Source organism: Octopus sinensis, unplaced genomic scaffold (genome assembly GCF_006345805.1).
Source record: "Octopus sinensis unplaced genomic scaffold, ASM634580v1 Contig10832, whole genome shotgun sequence".
NCBI classification, from domain to species: Eukaryota; Metazoa; Mollusca; class Cephalopoda; order Octopoda; family Octopodidae; genus Octopus; species Octopus sinensis.
Genome location: NW_021832226.1, coordinates 80,733 through 104,747, shown reverse-complemented (window position 1 = coordinate 104,747; position 24,015 = coordinate 80,733). Strand labels below are relative to the sequence as shown.

The window sequence follows — 24,015 nt, the reverse complement described above, 5'->3', positions numbered from 1 at the left end:
ATGACGCTACTGGTCGCATTGCACAATGACATCCAAAAAGTAATGAAGTGTTTAAAGTCGGGTGAGGATCTGGACGTACCAAGATCAATTGCTCATGACCGTGGTAGATGGAAGAGAATGATCAATAGCATTAAGTTAATTAAATCAGAGGCTCTTGGAATTGCTCGAATTGTATTTCAAACTATTTATCACTGTGAAATGCCAATGTCGAGTCTGACTTTTCTAAAAAATATAGAAATAGACTACGGGTACAAGATGATATGCGAATAGCTTTGTCGAACATAGAGTCTGACAAAATTATTCTGAACAAACAAGATCAGAAATCTCACTGAATTACTGCTAAATTGTCTGCTATTTTGCGAATTTTCATGTTATTTTTATATAATAAATAGTCGAACAAATCTAAGCCTGCCCATGATAAGATCAAAAATTGTGCGCTAGTAGCAAAAAATTGTTTTATTTAAGGTGGTCCCCACAAAATTTTATAATGAAAAAGTGGTCCCTGGTCTAAAAAATGAGAACCGCTGTTTTATGTCTTTAAAATATGACGGAGTAGAAGTCCTATTTGTTTCTAAACAAATCAATAATATCAAAGAAGTTTCAAGTTACTCACGTCCAATGTTTTTATCTTCTGACGTTGTTAAAAAGATAGTCGACAGCCTAAGGGTCAGCTCAACGACGTATTGAATTGCAGTTTTGCCAGAGCACGGCGACCAAGATTCGCTGGAAAAGCTAGGTCATCTTCCTTCGGTCGTTAGTTTCATAAAATTTTCCTACTACAGTCCGACCTCTAAATGGGGCACTAAGTGCCTCAAATCAGAGGTTTCCCCAAAAAAGAGGTTTTTCAAAAAGCTCAATAAATAAAGAAAAAGAACATTTTTTTTTAAATAATCAGTTAATTTTTCTCCATATTATATTTATTTTAATTCCTAACGACACTTTCTTTCTGAATTCATAAAAATCATGAAGAGAATCTGGAATCAAATCAAGATGTTTGTCTCTAAGTTTTCCATCAAACTTAAAATTTGTGATATTGATGGTTCGCAGCTTATATTCTCATAGATATTTGGATCATTATCTTCTATTTCATCAAAACATTCATCAATAACATTATTAAATATTTCTTCAGATGATTCATTTATGCAACTCGAGTCTGATGGAGATTGTCGAAAAACCTTTTGCCAGCAGTTATAAATAATATCCGCAGATACATTATTCCAAGCATATGAGATTATGTTACCACTTGGCGCAAATTTAATTTGGATAAAGACTCTATAAACAAATCCTGGTCGTCTTGAAACATAAAAAATCAATTAGACAATTCAAATTCAAATTATCCTTGAAATTTTTAATGATTCCAGCATCCAATGGTTGAAGTATTGGTGTCGTATTTTTTGCTAAAAATAAAAAATCAACGTTGCTAAATGTCGATATTTTGTGGCAAGCAGCGTTATCTAATAACATTAAGATTTTTCTTTTTTGAATAATCATTATCTTTACTCCTTTTAAAGCCCCGTGCCGAATCACCAGTTTTCACGAATGATTTACGTGGGGTAAGTTTGATAAAAAGAGAAGTTTCGTCACAATTAAAAATGTTCTCCTTTCCATATTGTTCAACTTTGATATTTAATTTGATAAAAAATTCAAAATATATCGCATGATCAGCAGATGCGGATTCGTCTGACAATGTTCGGAATTTTAATTCATGCCTCTGCTTGAATTTTTCTAACCATCCATTTGAAGCTTTAAACTTGTTTAGCCATTCTCGAAGAAACAGTTAGGGAAATTTTTTTAAAAGAGTTCCAGAAACTGGAACATTCTGATCCCTTAGACGCTGAAAAATATCAAGGACTTTTTCATCAAATCCGTTTTTATTTTTACTTAATGATGAGGAAAGAAATCCTTTTTTGATAAATGGAAGAATATTCTTTTTTATACGAAAAATAGTTCCCTTGCTAGTATTGTACATTATGGATAATCTCCTCTCAGAATGTTCTTTCTTTAAAAGATGATCAGCAATCTTCAACTTGGTTTCATAATTCAAAGGCATTACACAAGAAATTTGAAATGAAACGTGTCTAAAAATAATTATTTTTTAAATTGGTATAATTAATTTTATTTAATAAAAAATCAATGCCCCAAATAGAGATGTTAAAATTGATTGATTTTTTATAATTTGGTTAAAAAAATTTATAATGCCCCAAAACAGAGTTCCCCAAAAAAGAGGTGCCCCACCCCTGGAGGTGCGCCCCAATTAGAGGTCGGACTGTAATACCAGTAAGATAACTAGATCGGTGATAGATGTAGAGTTTAAACTATCGATCAGACTGCAGAGAAAAGAGTGAAAAAGATAAATATTGACGAATTCACATTTCCCGTCGTTTAGAGATAGTCTGATCTTGGAGAAACCGAAATTGATTCTGTTTATGTCCCCTATAACGACTTCTGTGGGTCTATCAATCTCCATGTCATAAAAGTACTAGAATTTAACACTGAATAAAAGGTTGTATGCAATATAGTCAACAAAAAGGGCGAACAGCAATGGGCCCGGTGGGTCACCCTGCTGAATACCACATTCAGCCATGATAATCTAATCAAAAGATAGCTCGGGGAAGAATACGGTAATTTTACGATTGTTAAGAGTTCTTGATATCGTCAGAGACCAATTCAAGCAAATAGTCCCATCGAACATAGTTAAAAGCATAACTTACGAAAAACTTGCAGTCTTTGAGGTTTGAGTTGAAAAGTTGGCAAATGCCTTGCGCAAGAATTTTGCAGGAACTTTAGACACCGAGACCATACTGAAAAGAGAAAAACTCCGAACTCAAAGTAAAAACCACCCCTTAGAACATTATTTTTGCTAAGAGTCTCCTAAAGACCCAATAGGCATTATCCCATCCTCAGCCTTCGTCAGGGCAATGACCCCTAAAAGAAGCTCTCTGGCGACGGTTGAAATTGCACCGACTAAATATGCAAAAAGACGAGTAATGAAAGATGACGAATCCTTTCCGGGTTCGTGGATCAATAAAGTCAAGAGATGACGAATATGGCTGGGCTTTAAGCCATCTTCTTATCATCCCTGCTAGGCGCCCAGAGAGGCTGAAACCTCATGCGAGATGACCGGGATATACGGAACCGAATCTGACGACGGTTTTGCACAGAGGTCGGCAGGGGCGTGAGGGTGTTTGCTTTAAAGTTGATTTAGAACATTATCATAAGGGAAGTTGGACGAAAATACAGACACAGTTTTAAACTGCATGAGATAAACGCTAAATTTTTATTACTCAATAAAATGATTCATGCATTTCAACTAAAAAATATTTTTTTTAATTAATTTATAAAATAATCTATTATAATTCAAATATAATAATTATTAATAAACCCAAAGTTAAGTTGTTGTAGGCTTCTAAGATAACTATGGAAGATAACTATAAAGACTGTGTTGCAAACTTAAACAACTACCGAATTCAATTAAACCAGGTTATTTAAAAACACTCAAATACAAAAATAGGTTGAAACGGCATTATTTAGTGATCCTGAAAACGCAGATATGCTTCAATTAAAAAGGGGCTTAGAAGTAAATACTTATTAATTAACATGATAGGAAATAATAAGCCTGACTCAAGATTTAGTAGAAAATCCAAACAAAGACGAAATAAACGAATCTTCCCTTACTTGGAAAGAAGGTTCACTCTGCAAGGCTCTCTACATTGAGGGACAGGTCTATTCACTGGCAGTAGTCGACCGCATTCTGAACGACAAGGAGTGCATGGTCACATTTGAAAATGGAATTTCCTTGGCTACTAAAGTTTTAAAGATTTTTAATAATTATAGATTTCCTCTCTTCGCCGTCCTGACGATGTAGTCGAGTCTCCAGCAGTGAGTGAAGCCCCAGTGAAGAAAAAGAGGTTAATAATTAGGAATAAGTTGAAGGAAAGAACAGAGAAGTCAAGGAAAGGAAAAAAAGAAATTGAGGTCCACACAGTGGATGGAAGGAATAAAGGCAGTGGATGACATGTGTAAAAGAGAGCAGACTAATTGGAAGGATTTTAACCAAAAGTTTCTGGCAAAGGCTCAAAAGGGCAAGTTGGGGAAAGCGATCGACTTATCGAGAGATAAAGTTACTGGTAGAGCTGCAACTGCCGGGAGAGGATTGATCCGTACTCCGTATTCTAAAAATCCTCACCGAGGATTTTAATTTTTTATACGATTAATTTTTGTGATTAATTTATATTGATCAATCACTGTCGAAGAAACCGTTTTTGTAATTATTGGTTTAAGAAACATAGTTTTTACGTTATTTACTAGAAGTTAACAAAGCCATCTATCCGAAGTGGACCCCGCCAACATAATTGACGTTGCGTTGCCTCTCACGATAGCAACGGAGATCAACTGGAGAAGCCACCGGGTCTCACGTGTGTCGTGGCTCTTTAATATGGCTAAGCGTCCAAGCTTCTTTAGGAAGCGAAGCGATTTCCCACTTATTCCTCCAGTTGTCTCGACCACAATCGGACAGAACACGAATCGATCTTGCAGCGCTTCATATTTTCTCTCCTTTGCCCTCATCGTTTTTTCCGCGGCATACAGTCTGTCCACTGCGCTCCCGGCAATGTTGGACGGGCAGAGAGTGTCCACACAGGTTGCGTCCCAGACTAGGGGTTTCCCCTCTTCAAATGGGAAAATTGTGATCCCATCAGGACGTTTTCCATCTCCTCGGTCAAGCCCGACCGGTTCAAGTACGGCTGGGTATCCTGCAGACTCCAGGGCTCGCTTGACAATTTTGTTGATCGATGTCTTGGAAATCGTCCTGCACTTCTTCGACAAGAGAGAGCATGGTGTCCATAACAATCGACGGTGGCCCCACACCGGCATTTGTGAGTCCGGCAAATCTCCAGTCCAAGTCTGGTGCTGATGCCAATGCGGACAGTATCGTCGTCAAAGTGGGTTCCAACACTATCAACGGGGAGTGCATTGATCCAAGCTCCACTCAATTCGCATCTTCCAGTCACTAGACAGGCACGTCTGTTTTTACGTTAAAATGGATACAAACAAACCAACTTTGTTTAAAATTATAATAATGGATAGTTAAGTCCATGTTGTTGCTACTTACTCTTTTTTGTGAATATCTAGATTGTCGGTCATTTGTGAGACTAGTGGAATTAGGGCCAAACGGTGTAATCTTTATTAAAGACAATTCTTTCGCTGGTTTGAAAAAAACATAATTGACAATGTAGAGCTATTTTTATTTATTATGTGGCTTTATTCTAATATTAGAATATTTTTATAGTGTTTAAGCAATCATCTTAATAGTATTTTTGTTATATACTTATTTTAGTAGCCAAAAAATAATACGTTTAATATAACGACACCTTCAATATGTACAAATTATTTCTTGGAACTTACAAAAAAATAAATAATTACAATCATTGAAAAAATAAACCTTATAGGATGTTCTGGAATTAAATGGACAGTCCGCCTAAAAGAATAGTTCATTTTCAGGAGTTTAATTGAATAAAAAATATATTTTCCCTTTTCTAATGTTTATTTTACAAAATAACCCGTTCTTTTAAATTTAGTTCAAAATTCACTCAAAATTTAAATCGAAAATATTCAAAAAATTTATCCTCTAAAGCAATAAAGTCTTAAAGCAGGAATTTTAGCTTGGTCCCCAAAATGGCGAGCAATAGAGGAAAAACTGTGTAAATTTTTGTGGGGAAATATTTTTAAATTGGTTTCAGATTTTTTTAATAGAACCGTAAAAATATTAAATCATAAAAATTTAATTAATTAACTTGAAAAATAATTTCTGTAATATTTTTTAATGCTCGTCACCTTGACAGTTGGTTGCATTGGTTTTTTATTTTACGAATATCGAGCAAATGGCCCTGCCTATTTTTTAAGGAATTACAGATGGATTTTTGTATGTCTATTTTTACTTCCGGCGTCAATTATATTTGACTTATTTTTTGCAATTTATGAAAAACTCTCGTTTTTTTTAACAGCGAACAAATCGGATCACAACGATAACGTTAATAATGTCATAAGACAAGTAAAAAAAGAATAAATTGTCAATAAAATTAGGTCAGACAATGGAACAACGAAGGCCGGAAAAGATTCATGTGCACTTCTAAGCCTTCATGGAAAGCAGTCAGCGTAAAGGACTCAAAATATAAATCTAAATACTACAAAATAAACGTCGATTTGAATAATATTATCCGAGTGAATAAAGAAAAGTTAACTGTGGAAGTAGAACCTCAAGTAACTATGAAACAAATTTCCGAATATCTTAGCCCAATTGGCTTTACATTGGCAGTTTTACCAGAACTCGATGCATTAACTTTTGGTATGTATTTTAAATTTGGTATTCGATTTTATGATACGGGTTATTAAAAATGGTTTATTTAATATACATTAAAAATAATTTTAATATATAATTTTAGGGGGTCTTATTTTGGGAACGGGAATTGAATCCTCTTCTCACATTTATGGATTATTCCAGCATTGTGCGGTTTCTTATGACATTGTAACTTCAAACGGTGATTTGATTACATGTTCTAAGGTTTCATATGTTAAACTTAGTTCAGGATGATAAACCGGATTTGTTTTATTCGATTCCATGGTCATATGGGACTTTAGGTTTTCTTGTAAGAATTGAAGTCGCTATTATTCCTTCCAAAAAATACGTCAAACTAACATATGAACCACTCTCGACCATAGAAGACATTTGTAGGCGTTTTTCTCAGGTGTCTACTGAGCAGAATCCTCCGCAATTTATTGAGTGTATTTTATTTGATCGAAATCATGCTGTTTTGATGTCAGGTGTTATGAGTGATGGTGACCCTACACTCCCGGTCATTATTTTTTTATAATTTATTAGATCAATAATATTAATAAGTGGTATAAACCGTGGTTCTATGTACACGTACAAGATCAGCTAAATGTGTTGGGAACTCGCTCGGAAATAATCCCCCTCAATGAGTACTATCACAGACATAGTCGGGGACTTTTTTGGCAGGCCAAGGTTTTATACTTCTACTGAATTGACAGGAAATTGTTCCATTTGGAAATAATGTCTTATTTCGATATCTGTTTGGTTGGGTTTACCCATTAAAGATTTCATTACTGAAATTGACTCAAACTAAACGGATTAAACAAATCAGTGAGCAACATCAACTCATTCAGGATATCCTTGTCCCCATTGATCACATTCGTAATGTCATAGAAGTTTTGGACGATAGTATGAGGGTTGATTTTGATTGAAAATTGGGTATTTTAGGTTTACCCGCTATGGCTGTGCCCCATGCTTGTAAAAAATGATCCCGGGTTTATTAAACCGACGGAAACATGTGAAATGTTTGTCGATGTTGGTTCGTATGGGCCAGTTCAAAGTCCTGGATTTGAATGTACGAGTTCTGTGCGTTTGCTCGAAAAGTTTGTGAGAGAATGGAAAGGGTCATTATGTTAAAATACTTTTTAGATACCAAATGTTGTATAGTGATTGTTATGCCACATACGAAGAGTTCAGACAAATGTTTGATCATAGTCTCTACGACAGTGTACGAAAGGCCTATTTTTGCGAAGATGCTTTTCCTGAAGTGTATGAAAAGATTAAAAGATCTGCACGTGAATAAATATAATTAATCACAATTTTTTTCGGTTAATCACAATTCGATTATTACAATTAAATCACAATTTGTTTTTGGTCATATTCTTTTCTTGATGTTAAGTTTATTATCTATTTTTTGAAAATTTAGTGGAAAATTCTGTTAATTAGAAAATATTTATTGAGAAATCCAAAGGATGGTAGGGCATGCGGAATTTTTGATAAAAATTATTGTTTTTAAAGGTGTGTTTCTGCGGTCGGAATTAGTAAAAAAAATTTATTTTAACCTGTTTATTGGAAAATTTCACGCAAATTTTCTTAATTTAAGATTTTTTCCAAACACTTGCATGTAAGTTTAAAAATAAATAAAAAATTATCATTGTTATATTTTAAAGTGAATTTTGACATTAAAAATCTTGTGTCTATAAATTTTTCCAAATTAGAAAGTCAACTTGGAAATAAAGACTATTTATAAATATTTAGATTTTAGTCTGAAACTAAACAAAGATAAATATTTTGTTTTAGATCTTCCCATTTTATCCATTAATCAATTAAAAGTCATATGGACAAATTATCCATTGAAGAAGGAACGAGGACATACATCCAGTCGGTTGTGCTGAAGAGGACTCTAGAGAGTATGCTTATTGAACACAGACATGGGATGAAGGTAGACAACGAGGAGTACGCCTCTGCCGCCAATCAACTTGCGGAGCTGGCATGTCGTGAGGACACTCAGTTGAACAATTACTTTGACGCAGAAATGGAAAATGATGAGAATTTTGTTGCAAACTCTTCTTCCAAGCGAAGAAGAGAAATCACTGACGATCTGGATTCTTAAATAATTTAAGATAGAATTTACATAATTAATTTTTATTAAACATTCCTATCCATTAATCAAAATTTAGACATATAGTCAATGTAATTGCCTTTTCAGGGGATTTTAGCAGCAATTTTTAAACATGTCAACACAGGTGGCATCCCAAACCAGAGACTTGTCTTCCTTAAAAGAATAGTAGTAAGCTCGTCAGAATGCTTTCCGTCACTCCGGCAGAGCTCTTTTGACAACGTAGTTTAGTTGTGTGTGGGAAAGAATTCCAACAGCACTCTTCTTGCACAGCAAGGCGTGTAAACCGTCAAAAAATTGTAATCCCGACAAGGGTGGGGTTGACCTTGTTTATTGTTTAAGAAAAAAATTAAATTTATCAGCAATTAAAATTCTAATCACATGTCAACTCATCAAAATTAATTCAGGTCAATTAAATCAATGATATATGTCCGCATCCGCCCCTGGATCAATTCGTTCAGGAAATCATATCTCGGATATCGTCATTCACAGGCGACGCCAGCGAATCGAGATGGTTTTGTAAGCGGATATCCCCTGCGATACTACGCTCGAACTTTCTCGATCGCGTCAGCCTCTCGCCCATTAAATTAATAATATCAACATTAAATCAATTAAACCAAAAATAAATGTGTTTAAAGGTTTGAGATTATAACGAAAATTATTAATATCGGTTAACGATCAAGTCCACGAAGGCAGATTGCTGATGCTCCCCCACCTCCGTTGCAAATCGCCGCAACCCCAATCTGTCCATCTCCAAGCTGATGCGCCAAGTGATTAGTAATGCGTGTTCCTGACATTCTTAAAATGTCAATCAAAAACAATACCCTACAGGATGTCCAAGAGAGACTGCTCCGCCATTCACATTTAATTTTTCATTGTCGATAGAAAACTCATTTTGTGTAAGTATAGGAACTGCACTAAAGGCTTCATTAACCTCCCACAGTGCCACATCTTTTCTATTTAAGCTGAGATTCTTCAACAACTAAAGATTTTAGCACTTAAAATACCTTCCTAATGGCCATTATAGGAGAAAGTGCAAAATCTGATGGATTGACCCCAGAGTCAGCAAAACCTAATATTATTTAAAAAAATGAATACCGATAATCTGAGCGAGAGGTGACAAGTTATGTTCGAGAACAATATCTTCTGAAACTAAAACACAAGCAGCAGAGCCATCGCTGATCTTACTAGCATTAGCCGGAGTTATAGTTCCTCCATCTAATGAAGTGAAATAAAATAATCACCTTTTTTGAATACTGGTTTGAGTTTTGGAATTTTATCAAAGTTTACCCTGGAAGGTTCTTCATCAGAAGTAAATTTTTCAGAATCTTGGTAGAAACCAGTTTAATAAACCTGAAATATCGACAGATGTAATTTCGTTAGTAAACGTTCCATTTTTAGTTGCTGATAAAGCTCGATTATAACTACGGATAGCATATTGGTCTTGTTGTTCACGTGTTATGTTATTTCGACCGATAACATGCTCTGTACAGGTTCCCTTGGAGAGAATATAACAAATTCTAATTACCATATGCTCTCCGCTGTATGCATCCAGCAGTCCTCCTTCCAAAAGTAGATCCTAAGTCTGACATATTTTTATTATTACATAAGCACTGAATCCTCCATAAGGTGGATTAAATCTTTTTATAAAATATGGAGTGTTTGTCATACTCTCAGTCCCAACAGCCACAACAACTCTCTGAAAATGTCAATTTATACAGTGCCTGATGATTTAGCATGATTGTTTGACATCCAAGCATTATACTCTTCATTCCTGATGCACACATTTTTGATAGGGTGGTTGTTGGGGTCTCCACTGACATTCCTGATTTGAGAGCAATTTGCTTTGAGGGGTGTTGCTTAAGTCCGGCAGCGTTGACTATTCCAAGAAATAATTCGTCGACAACTGCGGCTTCCAATTTAGACTGTTTCAGTGCTGCGTTTACAGCTATTGTGGAAAGTTCTACTGCATCAACTTCTTTCAGTTTTCCATTGAAGCTTCCAATAGGGGTCCGGACAGCTCCAGCAATGTAGACATTCTATTAATATTAATTGGCTGAGGTACTTTATAACTGGAAAATCCTCTAATGCTTTTTATAAAAAATGACATGAACGGCGTTCAAGAATTTTAATAATTTATTTTAAAAAATTTATTTGTATATATTAATTTATTCTTAATTTAAATGATTACATATATTATTAATGTTTGTATTCCAGCAGTTTAAAGAAATTTTGGAGGTTATTCCAATCTCGGTTTTTTTGTGTCTTTTGTTTAAAAAAAACTATCGAGTATTTTCTTACATTTTTAGAAAGATGCTAAACTTTTTTTGCTACATTGTAACTATTTTTTATATGAAAGTTATGGCTTCTTCCTGTAGACAATATTTTTAATTGAAGAAGAGCTTTTTTTATTCACCGAATTCAAATTCACTTCAGGATTATCTAAAAAAGATATAGAATTGAACGTAACAGTTTTTAATTTCCTTTAAAAGATGAATAAATTGAACCTTCTTTCCATTCACTCCTTTCGCATTTGCTATGTTGTACCAGCCGAAGATATCATGATTTTTTTCCACGTTTATTTAAAAGTCACCTGAAGAGTCTATGTGACCTTGAAAGTCCAGTAGGTGAAAAGAAGCTGAAGCTGTTTGTTGCCTGGAGGCCACATTCAAACCGCCTTGAATTCATCATAAATGTTCAATTGGACAATACTGACTAGGATAAATTCAAGAATTTAACTAATATGCTTAATTGTAATGATATATAAACTAAGTTCCTATAATTTAACATAGTTGAAACATTATAGTTAAATAAATTTTGAAAGTATGTAAAATTTCGGAACTAAATCAGATATATGTACAAAATTGACAAGCTACATTATGTCTAAATTTAATTTTTTAGCCAAATATGAAAATAATAAAATGTTTATATGCAAAAATTCGTAAAAATATAAAATGCTTTTTACTATACTTTTTTTATATGCTGTAGCACTTGGTAAATGTTTCCCTCCAACTATGGACATGACAGATGAAAAAAAATTTCTTATTGATTCTAACTACACGATCGAATGCCCCATAAAAGCAAATTCAGATGATGAATTTCAGTACATAATATTCTTATAATATATACAGGTGGAGTAAACAAGGAATCCCTATTGATTTCACAAAAGAATTACGTTACTATAAAGATGGTAGAAATCTCGTTTTTGACGAAGACTACAATGAATCAGTGACATTTACATGCACTGTTGAAAACAAGTGCGGTCGAGAAACATCTCTCCCATTTAAAGTGGAAAGTTTTATTAAAGATACTTGTATTTTTGAAAACATAAAGAACTTTAGATATTGACAAATTCTATGAGCCTTTTACAGCATTGTATGCTAACGGGTTTAGTACCAGGTGCATCTGGCACAAAACTTGTAACGGTGTGATAACACCAATTATCGACACTATGACAAATCAAGATAGACTAATGGTGGAAAATAACGCACTGTTTTTCAGATATTTTATAGAAGATGATGATAAATGTTCATTCACTTGCGAAGGGAGTTATGGGGAAAAAAAGACTTTTCGTCTTAAAAATTTTGAAACAAGTATGACTGGCTTTAATCATAAAAGGGCCCTATTATGACGTTTGGTCTATCTTTCCAAGAGAACAGAATGTTCTAGTTAGGTATAAACAGTCTCAATATATTCGTCCATGTTTATATTACGCACGGTTTTCTTTTAATATTTATTATTAGTAAATACCTAAAAATTCAATATTATCAAGATAAGACCCTAATAGGAGTTAATAGCATATTTGTAAATGCGGATGAGAAGAAGCCAACCGAAAAGTTTGAATGTGCTCCATTTGAGAATGGATATGAAGTTATGAATGCTAGAAGATATTTAACCCTAACAATTTATGGTTATTTATTTTTAAGATTGGCAGAACCAATTTCTATTTCCAACTCATTGGTCTCGCAAAATGTAGCAAAGGGGGATAATGCAACATTCACTTGTTCTTGGAAAGAAGGATATCCTGAACCTAAAATAACGTGGTTTTTGAATTCCATTAAATATGGTATTTTAAGCTGATAATTATATTAAGGAACAACTGAACTTGAGTTTGATTCATTTTTGTCGATGAACGGCACAACGCTTAATATAATAAACGCAACTCAATCTATGAGTGTTCGCTGTCATGTATATAACGAATATTCACAAGCTGCGAAAACAGTTTACCTTATGCTTATAGAACCACCTATGATATTTATGCCATACCCTGATCATTTAAATTTGACACTGTTAAACTTGCACAAAATTATGTGTGGAGGAACTGTGGACTCACTTAGAACAATGAGAATAAGCTGGTTCTATGATGGACAGCTATTGAAACACAATAAAACTGATTCCATATACTTCATTAGATCTGACAAAAATACAAGCAGTTTTCATTTTAATTCAACTTTTCTCAAAATTTTGAAAAAGGATTTACCAACTGCACAACTCACATGCAAAGTATCAGACGGATTTGTGGAGATAAATAGTACAATCAAAGTTTCGTTTAAATTTGGTAAAGATATTTGATCGTTTTAAAGTTAGTGGAAAATGAAATTAAAACAACGAATACTCGTTTGTTCTCTCTCGCTAATATTCTATTGATTACCATTCCCGTAGTTGGTTTTTTCCTGTTTCTACTATACGGATTATTTGTTTTTTTGAGAAAAAGCAAAGGTTTATTTTTGTTAATAAATTTGTAGTCTCTCCAGAATACATTACGTATGGTTAATTGTATTTATTTTTTTAGGTTTACAAATCAGCGGCAATCAAAATTGATTTTTGCAAAAGATCCAAAATACATAGCGCTCTTCACTCAGTTAAAACAGAAGATTGAAGAATAAATAATATGTGGTGTTCTAGAAAACTGCTTAACTTTAAATTATTTTGTGATATATTGGACTTTTTTATGGACTTTATTAAGGACCTAATTTTACTTGTTAAAACGATAGGAAATTTTGCATAAATAGATATTAATTATGTTCAATTTAATTTACGCCAGAAGACATAATGAAACTATTTTTATTTAAATCCAAATTAGTAAATTAATTAAACTGGGAAAATATCTTATCATGATAATTTTGGGTTCCAGCTTCCCCCTCTTTGCTTCTGATCCGACTCCTTCTGCCAGACTCATGGGCCGGGATACAGCGTCTGTGTACTCTAAAGGTTCCTCTGATGTCTTGTGGTAGCTGCTTCCTCCACTCAGTCATTTATTGATTGCATGATTCGCCGTCGTAGCTAAGAGTTTGTATTCCTGACGCATGCTCTCCAGTGTTTTTTAATCACAATCGTCTGAACGTAAGCACGAGTTGAATTTTGTGAATGTATTTTAAACGAAAGTTTAAAAGATTTAAAAACCACTCTGGTCAAAATATTATTTCGAATATTTTGAGGGAATGCGAGTCGCTACAACAATCAAAACTGGGCTAATAGTACATCACAAAAAAAGAATCTAATATGAATCATTGAATTTCAATCACCTTGATAGTGAAGATAAAATCTGTTACAATTGAAAATTTACATAAATATATGACGGCTATGGGCAACCGGTTACATTTTATCTTGAAAAAATGTTAATTTAACCTTGAAGAAATCATACTATTTAATTATTGTCACGCGCCATAACTGAAACGGGCGCCAGACGTGTAACAATTTGGCCTTGCATTTTAACCTTCAAATGTCATTTAATTGTTTAATTGTTAATTGTCTGCCGGTAACTATTATTTTTGCAAATGAGAATAGCTAATGCAGTCAAAGATGATAATGAATATAATGATATTCTTCAGTATTTACAACATGAGAAATTTCCAGAGCGATTGCCAAGAACACAAAGATCAAGATTTTTACAAAAATGCAAGAATTTCATTTTAATCGGAGGTATTTTCTTATCTCATTTCAGGAACACTTTATTTTAATGAAATAAATGGTGAAAATAAGCAAGTAATTTGTTTGAATGATCACGAAACAATGAAATATCATTGTGATCGGATTCATTCTCAGTTTCACTTTGGATTAAACAAGATGGAAGAATACTGCAGAAATAATTTTCTTCTTATAAAAAGATTCATAATCAGAGAAGTAACTTCTATGTGCCCAAAATGCAAACAAACTGATCCATTGATTAAAAATAAGTCTACAATTGTTCATATTGTAGCAAAATCACCACGAGAACGGTTTCTTTAATCATTTATTCTAGGTACCAGATTGATTTGGTTGATCTATCACTTTATTCTTCTTTAAATAATTCATATAAGTATCTAATGAATGTAATCGACATTTATTCCAAATTCAGTTTTGCAAGAGCTATTCTCAATAAGGAAGCTGTTACAGTATCAGAGTCCCTAAGACGTATTTTTGAATCTTATGGCCCCCCAAAAATAATCCAAACTGACAATGAAAAAGAATTTGTGAATTCGGAAATAGATTCCTTATGCCAACAATTTAAAATAATCCATAAGAGAGGACGACCAAGGCATCCCGAGTCTCAAGGCCAAGTAGAGCGTTGCAACCAAACTCTCTGCAGATGGCTTCAAAAGGAACTATTTGGAAAAGAAAAGATATGGACTGCTGCATTAAGCAATGTAGTATATAGATACAATATTTCTGTACATTCTGCAACTAAACTATCACCATTTATGTCATTTTTTAATACGCGAGGATATAATGTTTCCTACTTTGACCAGGAAGCAAGCTTAGAGGAAACTGAAACAGAAGACATTACAAATGAATCATACATTTCTCGTATGGAAAGAAATAGTTCACTCCAAAATTGCCAAATCGAAAATTTTAAAGTTGGAGATCACGTACTATTAAAAAAAGATTTTGATACGAATCAAAAAACTAAAAAAAGGAAATTAGAATCTTTTTTCTTCGAAAAAACTTTTACTATCAAAGAATTAATTTCCCAAAATAGAATAATGATAGAAAATGAAGATGGAACCGAAAAAACGGTTTTTTACTCTCAAATTAAAAAAATTTTAATAAATTGTTTTGAAATTATTTTTAATAAATCCCTGTACAAATTGAAAAATAGTAGATTGAAAGTATGTTGAGATAGTATCTGTATCAAAAATGCCGCGGCCGAAGGCCGCATAGGGGAATAGTAGCTATCTTAAAAATTTCGGCCGAAGGCCGTTAGGTAGGTAAGGCTTTATTTGATCAGAAAATCTCTTCTGTATTACCTTAAAAATAAATTAAATTTAAAGGAACTTTAGCTATTGTCCAAATAAGAGAATGATAACAAACTTAAAGATTTTAAACTACATTTTTAAAATTAAAGTAGACTAGGCCTTTATAATTCTTTAAGAATTTTCATTATTTCTATCATTTTATATTCTAATTAAGAGGGAAACAATAACAAATTTTTAGAATGAAATTTATTAAAATAAATATTATTTTTTTAAAGATAATTTATTAAATTTAATGGATAACCAATACTATTTTTTAAATAAATTTAAGTACATTATATGTTGTTCATTAGATGTTGTTGTTCATTAGTTGTTTCAGTTATGGCGCGCCACATTATTTCAAAGTTTTGTTAATTGCTAATCAAGGTCATTATGCGGTTTTCTCAAGGTCAAAATGTTACACGTCTGGCGCCCGTTTCAGTTATGGCGCGTCACAATTATTGAATAACTTTAAAGAATAGTGTATTTTAACAAAAAATATTGAAATTAATTATTTTTTAGTCTTGGAATTGGAACCGTCCATACCTCTTTTTTAACATATTTTATCTACTAAATAAAAATGATTGATTTACCTTGACTCAATTATTTGATAAAATGTTGATTATTTCAGCAGCCGGATAGAATAGAAACTCAAATTTATCCAGCCGAAACGAAGGGTTCGTTCCTTAATCCTTTTTAACTCGAATAATTTTTTATCTAAACTTAATCTCCGACACTAAATTTGTATTTACTATTGTGGAAATTCATTTGTCTATTCATTTTCTTATAGCATTCATTTCCTTAAATCTTCCAGCTGACTGCTAAGCTCCAGGCTGAATTTAATTTTGATGAAAAATCGTCTGGTTGTTTCAAGTTTGGCGATCAGACGGTTCCTTTTGTCTGTTTGATACCAGCCCTCAGATCCATGTAGAGACTAAACGCAAGTCCGGTAAACGTGAAGAAACGTTTTCCTGTTAAGACGGAAACACCTCAGTCCTTTTAGGATCTTCCCATATTGTTTATGGTTTGCGTTCAGATGTAGTTTGTAGGACCTGGTGATGTCTACTTTACTCTCAACTCGTGTAGGTTCCACGATATAGTTTCCATAATTTTTGAACGTTTATTTTTTGTCTTGGCAAATCAAAATCCAACAAATAGTGCTTTTTTCCCATGCGAGATTCAAGCCTTTATCCCTGCCCCACATTTCTAGTTCTTCCATGTACGGTTCACATCTGCTCCAAAACAACATTCTCTTGTGTCGGAGTCCCCACGTCCAAGAAAATCACGATTAGACAAGCTTTATGAAGTTTGGCGCAAAACAGTTCTTCCTCAAGTACTAAGAAACAGACTCCGGTTGATCAACCAGGTTTAAAGCCCCACATTTCTTCAGCAACTATATTATTTTCCTCCACGTGAGTCGAAAAACATTTAAATACGATCCTTTCTATTACTTTCGAAATTTTACAGATTAGGCTAATTGACCTATAGCTTCCCGCCTGCGTACTCGGCTTTCCAAGTTTTGGGATCATTCGGACGATTGTTCGTTTCCAGTCAGCTGGGATATGACAAATGTCCCGATTGCCATTGAACAGTTTAACCAGAATCCAGCCATCTCGCTGCTTTTTTAAACATATCCATGGAATGAAGTCACATTCTGGCGCATTGTTCTTACATTCTTTGATTGCATCAATCGTTTTCCCCACACAAAGGTCCGTCAAATGCATGTTTTGTGCAAGGCCTTTGAGTCAACTCGTCGATATCTCCTGAGGAACGATTGACGAAAGGTCTACCTCCTGAATCCTTGCCAACTGTTGACGAAGGACCTCAGGGATATTCTCAGTCGAACAAAGACTTCATCCGCGATCTAAGTGTGATTTCTTCTCCCTTTGGTTTCTTTCCTACTCATTAATTTGCAAAGTTTTTAGAATTTGAGATCTTTTTTGTTTAGTTTTAAACATTCTCTTCTCCATGCAGCATCTGTGCACGGTTAGCCAGTTTATCGATCTGATTTATTAGATTTTTAATATTTAGACTTTGCGAATGATTCTAATATTTAGACTTCGCGAGTCATCAGCTTTGAAACACTTCTTTTTGTTGTAATCGCGCATTGAGAAAATAACAATAAAACTAGTATTTTGGTCTAGCCCCCCAAAGCCGAAGATCAAAAAAAAATACAAAAGGCTTTTGATATAGCCGTCTATCCATATCGACAGCGTGCAGATTCTCCACTTTATTGAGAAATTTGGCCTCCTTGTTTTGAAAGAGAAAGACGATTTGTGTGAAACATTTCGACTTTTCTAAAAAATCTTAGCCAATCTTAAAGAAAACTTAATTCTCTTGATATTATTTGTAATTAGATTTCAAATAAATATTTGAATTTAGAATCAATTTTTATAGATATTTTTTATCTCGTGAATGGTTTGTGATATTGGTTTTAAAGTAAAATTAGCAAAAAAAGTGGATTTATAATAAACCAAAACAAGCCGAAAAATTAAGTTCGAGAGAGTTCGGCGTGGGCCCATGTGTTAAAATTTTAATAATAATTTAATGTCCAGGCTTCAATTTCAGATACTATAGATAACGACTTTTCAATAACTGATGAATATATAAAGGATATTAATTATATTGTTGACCAATCGAACACTCTCCCGTTTTATATGCAGTCAAAGGAGTTAGATTGGGACGAAGATATTGGTCTATATTCAGACAAATTTAAACAAAAAGAAACATCAAAATTTAATCCAAGTTAACTAAAAATCGAAATCATTTTACTTTAGACTGGGCTGTATTGCCAAGAAATCTTTGGCCTGACTTGATGAAAAAAAATACAAAAAAGAATAAATCCTTAATAGAAAATTCGAAAGGAATTGTAAAGATTATTTTTAATTACTGATCAAAGGATGATTTGATTCAAGTTGTAGAGGATGAGGTAAACTCGGATTCCTCTGAGAATATTTCTGAAGCTGAAGTTGTGTCAGAAGCTTCTGAAGAGTCTTTTGGGGTATTTAGTGGTTTTATGGGTTTAGAATGACTATATTGATTCATATTTCGACAACGGTGAGATTGATGTGAACGACGATGACGACGATTTTGAGTTTTGATATTTTTAGTAATTTTTTATTTGTCGAATTTCATAAATATTTTCTTTTGTTATAACACTTGTTATGTAAAAAATAAAGAAATTTATTACTAGAGATCTGAAAGATAAATTTTTATTAGTTGAATTTGTTGCATCAACGTTTATTTTATTTAAAAATTATTAAAACAATCAAATTTTTAATTTAACATATCTTTCTAAAGGACTTATTTATAAATCCCTGATACTTGGGAATGTATCTTTTCAAGAAGATAAAAGAAATAATTAATAAATTTTTTATTCAGGTCATTTACTTTAGTCATATTAGGCAATTAGTAAATTTTTGCTAAAATTAGTAGTTAATAATTTTTCGCCAGAAAGACGAATATGATAGAGGCAATTACTACAAAATGAAATTTTAGTCATACAGTTTTGCATCAAAAAACATTTATTATTAGTAGATCTCCTTATCGTTGTAGTTGGGGGATTTGTTGTAGTTGGGGGATTTGTTGTCGTTGGAGGATTTGTTGTCGTTGGTGGTGTTGATATATTATTTGTGGTCATTGACGGTGTAGGTGGGGGATTTGTTGTCGTTGGTGGTGTTGATATATTATTCGTGGTCATTGGCGGTGTAGTTATGTTATTTGTTGTCATCGGTGGTGTTGATATATTATTTGTGGTCATTGGCGGTGTAGTTATGTTATTTGTTGTCATCGGTGGTGTTGATATATTATTTGTGGTCATTGGCGGTGTAGTTATGTTATTTGTTGTCATCGGGGTTGTTGATATATTACTTGTGGTCATTGGCGGTGTAGTTATGTTATTTGTTGTCATCGGGGTTGTTGATATATTACTTGTGGTCATTGGCGGTGTAGTTATGTTATTTGTTGTCGTGCTTGATGTAATATTTGTGATGGTGAACAGAAAATAAACTATTTATTTAAAGTAAAGAAAGAAAACACCTATAATACATAATAGTATTTTCTTGACCATTTTACTATGATTTATCAAAATTAAACAGGGTTATATAGTGCTTTTACGTTCATTTACGCGAATCAATTAGAAATAGTTCAATTCTTAAGGGATTATGGGTTTAAAGAATTCAATGTATTGCCATCATAAGTATTTATTTTGAATTCTATAATCAATATATCCAGTTTAATTTTAATATTTTTGGACGAATTCAGTTTTCATTTGTTTAAAAAATCTGTCCTGAAATATTTATCTTAAACTATACTGGCATTCAATCAGATAAATGGAATGAACTTGCTTGATATGATGAATTCATCGAACTTCTTTACAAAAAAAATAAATTTCAACAATCAGAAGGTTATTTTTATGTTTGCAGGATAAAAAATTTTAATGTAAAACGAAAAACGTATAACCACTATAAAAGTGAGATGATGAGTCAGTGGAAACTTCATTAAATTCTTTCTATGATTACATAAGACAGACTGTTCACCAAATTTTATAAGGATTACTTGAAAAAGTTTACTGTAGATAAATTTCCACAGACTTATATAAGAAAGAGAACTTCTTATAAGGACTCTATATATCTAGTTTGATAAAAGCTAGTCAGCGAGGAGCGCTGGACTGCAGCTTCTCAATGTTTACAGAGAAAGAAAAGGGAAAGCGGTATGTGGAGTGTTGCCTTTTTTTCACTCCAAAGACTCAGTACTTAATTTGAAAAATAAGTCATAAATTAATTTATTTATTTAATAAAGTGCTAGATGTAACAAAATACTTCAAATTTGCCCTTGAAAGATTAGATTATTTTACTTAATGGAAACAATATATTACTATTAAAGAAGTTTGCGATTATCTCGGTCACAATACTCTGCAGCTAGTTAAACTTGCAAATGTTACTTTACTTTTTTGCAGGCTAAGTATGCGATAATGTAATAAAAACGCATATTTTAGCGACAAATCTTTTCCTTAAGCAAAACTATCTTATCAGATTTAGCGTTCAAATATCTTTTCTCGAATCTCTGTCCAATAAATATCTTGGAGTCTTTCTTCTGTGAATTTCTGATAACCGACGACATCACTTTTGTAAGATCTTTTAGGAGATAGCTAAAAGGACGCCTATTTCTGTCAACAACATCCTAATCATTTTCGGTATCACCTTCAATTGAGTCCTTCCTTCTTAAGACACATCTACACTAAAAAGATAATCTATCCTGAGAATTGTTCAACAAATTTTGAAAGCCAGTCTACGCAAATGAACGATTCTAAAATCAATATATTTCATTGAGCAAAATAAATTTTAATTGATTTTAGGAGCCCTTATAGTTACTTTATTGGTGGATAAACATTTTACTGCAAAATACTGTAAATGTAAAAAAATACTTAATAAAATATGTACATTTTAATATGTCGCGAGCGCAATGCAAGACTGGCCAATAGTGATGCACCGATAACCATTTTTGGATTTTGCCGATTACCGATTATCGGCCAATTTCACCGATACCGATACCGATTAATCGGCCATTATATTATACATAAAAATATATTTATATGTAATTTATTTTATTAAAAATGTAATTAAATATTTTGTTTAACATGTCGAGGGTTGTATGGAAATTTTTTGATGTCTCAGACGATAATTCGTTTTTTTTGCGTATGTAAATTATGCGATATTTTAATATCAAGAGGAGGACGAACGCGAAAGACATTTACAACATCTAATATGATAAATCATCTTAGGGTTTATCATAGTGAACAATTAGCTGAAGAACAAATTGTGTTACAGAAAAAACGACCTTTTGCTCAATTGAAGCAGTTAACACTTACTCAAGTTATAGAAAAGAAAAATATGTGGAATATTGACGATCATAAATCAAAAATAATTCATAAATTAATTGGAGAAATGATTGCAGTTAATTTATTACCCTATTCATTTGTTGGTGATATTGGTTTCATTCGATTACTAAATCATATTATTCCAAATTATTGTATTCCCTCCAGAAAATATTTTTCGGAAAATATTATTCCTGAAATTTTCAAAAATGTTAAAGCAACGATTACAAATGATATCGATTCTATCAAATTTTTGTCCCTGACAATTGATATTTGGACGGCTACCACAGCAAATAAACCTTTTCTTTGTATAACCAGACTTTTGCCAGAGAATGGAGAAATGATTATGTACCTTCAATATAATTTAAAAACATTTTTTTTTTTTTTATTTAAACACTTTATAAAAAAGTTAAACTAATGTATGTAAAGCAGAAGAACTGATGGCGATCCAGTTTCCCCTCACTATTGCTTGGGACACGTTCTGGAGGAGCCATCTCGTCTCCAGAGGATTGTGCGTTCTCAGGGTCTTGAGACGTCCAATACACATGAGGAAGCGCAACGACTCCTTCCCAATCGATCCCAGGGTCTCGACAGCAACCGGCCGGAAAACGAAACGATCGTTGAGCCCCTCATATTTCCTCTTCTTGATGTCCTCTGCTCTATCCGCAGCTGTGCCGGCATTGCAGGCACTTTCCAACATATTTGTCTTGGACAAGGAGTCGGAACATGTTGAATCCCATACGAGAGGCTTTCCTTCCAAAAACGGAAAGATAGTCATCCCGTCTGGGCGTTTTCCATCTCCTCGGTCCAATCCAGGTGGTTCCAGCACTGATGGGAATCCGATTGAATCGAGAGCTCTTCTTATAACGTCGTTGAGAGCTGAATGCCTCGGAAATCTACCAGCGCTTTTTCGACAGGAAAGAGGGTGAAGTCCAAATTGATCAATCGATGCACCACAGCGGCATTTGTGTGGTTCACAAACTTTGAGACCGATGCGTAGACAGATACCGACTCGCAGTGTGTCAGAGTCCAAGAGAGTCCCCAAGCTTCCGATCGGGAAGGCTTCCAACCATTCTCCACTCCCCGTGGACCTCCCGGCAAGCAAGCATTTAAAAACATTAGACTTTAATTATTGATTCTTGGAAGGGTAATTGTAATTACTTTATTCTTGTTAATAGGTTATTCAACGCCAGATCTTAATGCTCTTGCATATGTGCACCTTACAGTCAATCACAGGCGGAATTTTGTAGACCCGAGGACCGGTGCACATACTCAGACTGTGGAAAGAATGTGGGGGAGCGCAAAATGGCGCAATAAAAGACACAGAGGAACCGCACGACACTACATGGGTGAATACTTTGCTGGTATGGTATACTCCGATTTAATGTGTAGAATTTTTATGGAGAAGGCAAGTGAGCCATTTGGACAACGCTTTCGACGAATTATTAGACGCAATCGTTGGATATCGCCCACCGAACGTCGCACTACGTCGAAAAAACTGAACTTTTTTGACTTTAATAACTTTTTTACTTTGTCGGTATAGTCTTAACACCATTAAGACGTTAAGAATTCAAAATTTTATTTAAAAAAATTTATAATAATATTTATAAATTCGGCATTGTCATTTCTTTTAAAATATCATATTTTTAATCAAAAAAGTTTCCAAAATTAAGTTAGAGCCTTATTTCGTGCAGCATGAAATCTACAAGTACCTTGATTCTTTTAAAAAAATTTTGTTTTTTAACGTTTTGTTGTATACAATTGTATTTCGAAAAATAATTACATTACCGATTAATCGGCAGATTTTACCGATTATCGGCCGATTAATCGGTGCACCTCAACTGGCCAATCAATGTCAGATTAACTTAATTTTTTCAAGATTAAGAATAATTTTTATATTTCTTGATGATTCAATGTTTGAGTTACATGTATTTGAGTCACATTATAGTCTTTTCATTAATTTGTCATATATATATTCTTAAACTCTGTGTCGTTGTCAGAATGAAAATATTTTCATAGGCCGTAGAAACGTTGATGACAGGCGTTACAGGTGTTAAAGTCGCTCGCCCAACTTAATAGCTTGAGAGAATATACTACCATATAAGATAAATGTATGATATCACATAAAAGACAGGAAAGGAAAATATTTAAAACAAATAAGACGAATAATTAAGCATGTCGACGGCGCTTAGCTAAAGGAGCAGAAAGAGCACGTGGTCTCAAATTCCGAACCTCTGATAAGGAAAAATCCGAATTCAGAATCTCATTAAGATCCACAAAATTACAATCAGGCAACATTCCCGAATCAACTAACCGCTATAAAATAAACATAATATAAAAATGACCCTTTGTTCAGCCAAATAATCATCAAAAATCTCCAAAGTAAATTTTGTTATGTCGTCGTCGGCCGAGTTGAAAAAGAGAGCATTGGTAAACATGAGCATCACATGGTGCTGGAACTGGATGGAATCTTCCAAATTCC

General features: G+C 33.4%; 1 protein-coding gene across 1 annotated transcript; it reads left to right on the top strand.

The window, feature by feature from the left end:
- Positions 1-7,631, top strand: LOC115228593 (delta(24)-sterol reductase-like). The gene is given in 8 exon segments (XM_036498972.1): positions 1-248; positions 5,902-6,049; positions 6,082-6,343; positions 6,441-6,580; positions 6,582-6,851; positions 7,048-7,245; positions 7,277-7,431; positions 7,478-7,631. Coding segments are annotated over 8 exon segments (1,575 nt in total).
- The last annotated feature ends 16,384 nt before the right edge of the window (positions 7,632-24,015 follow it).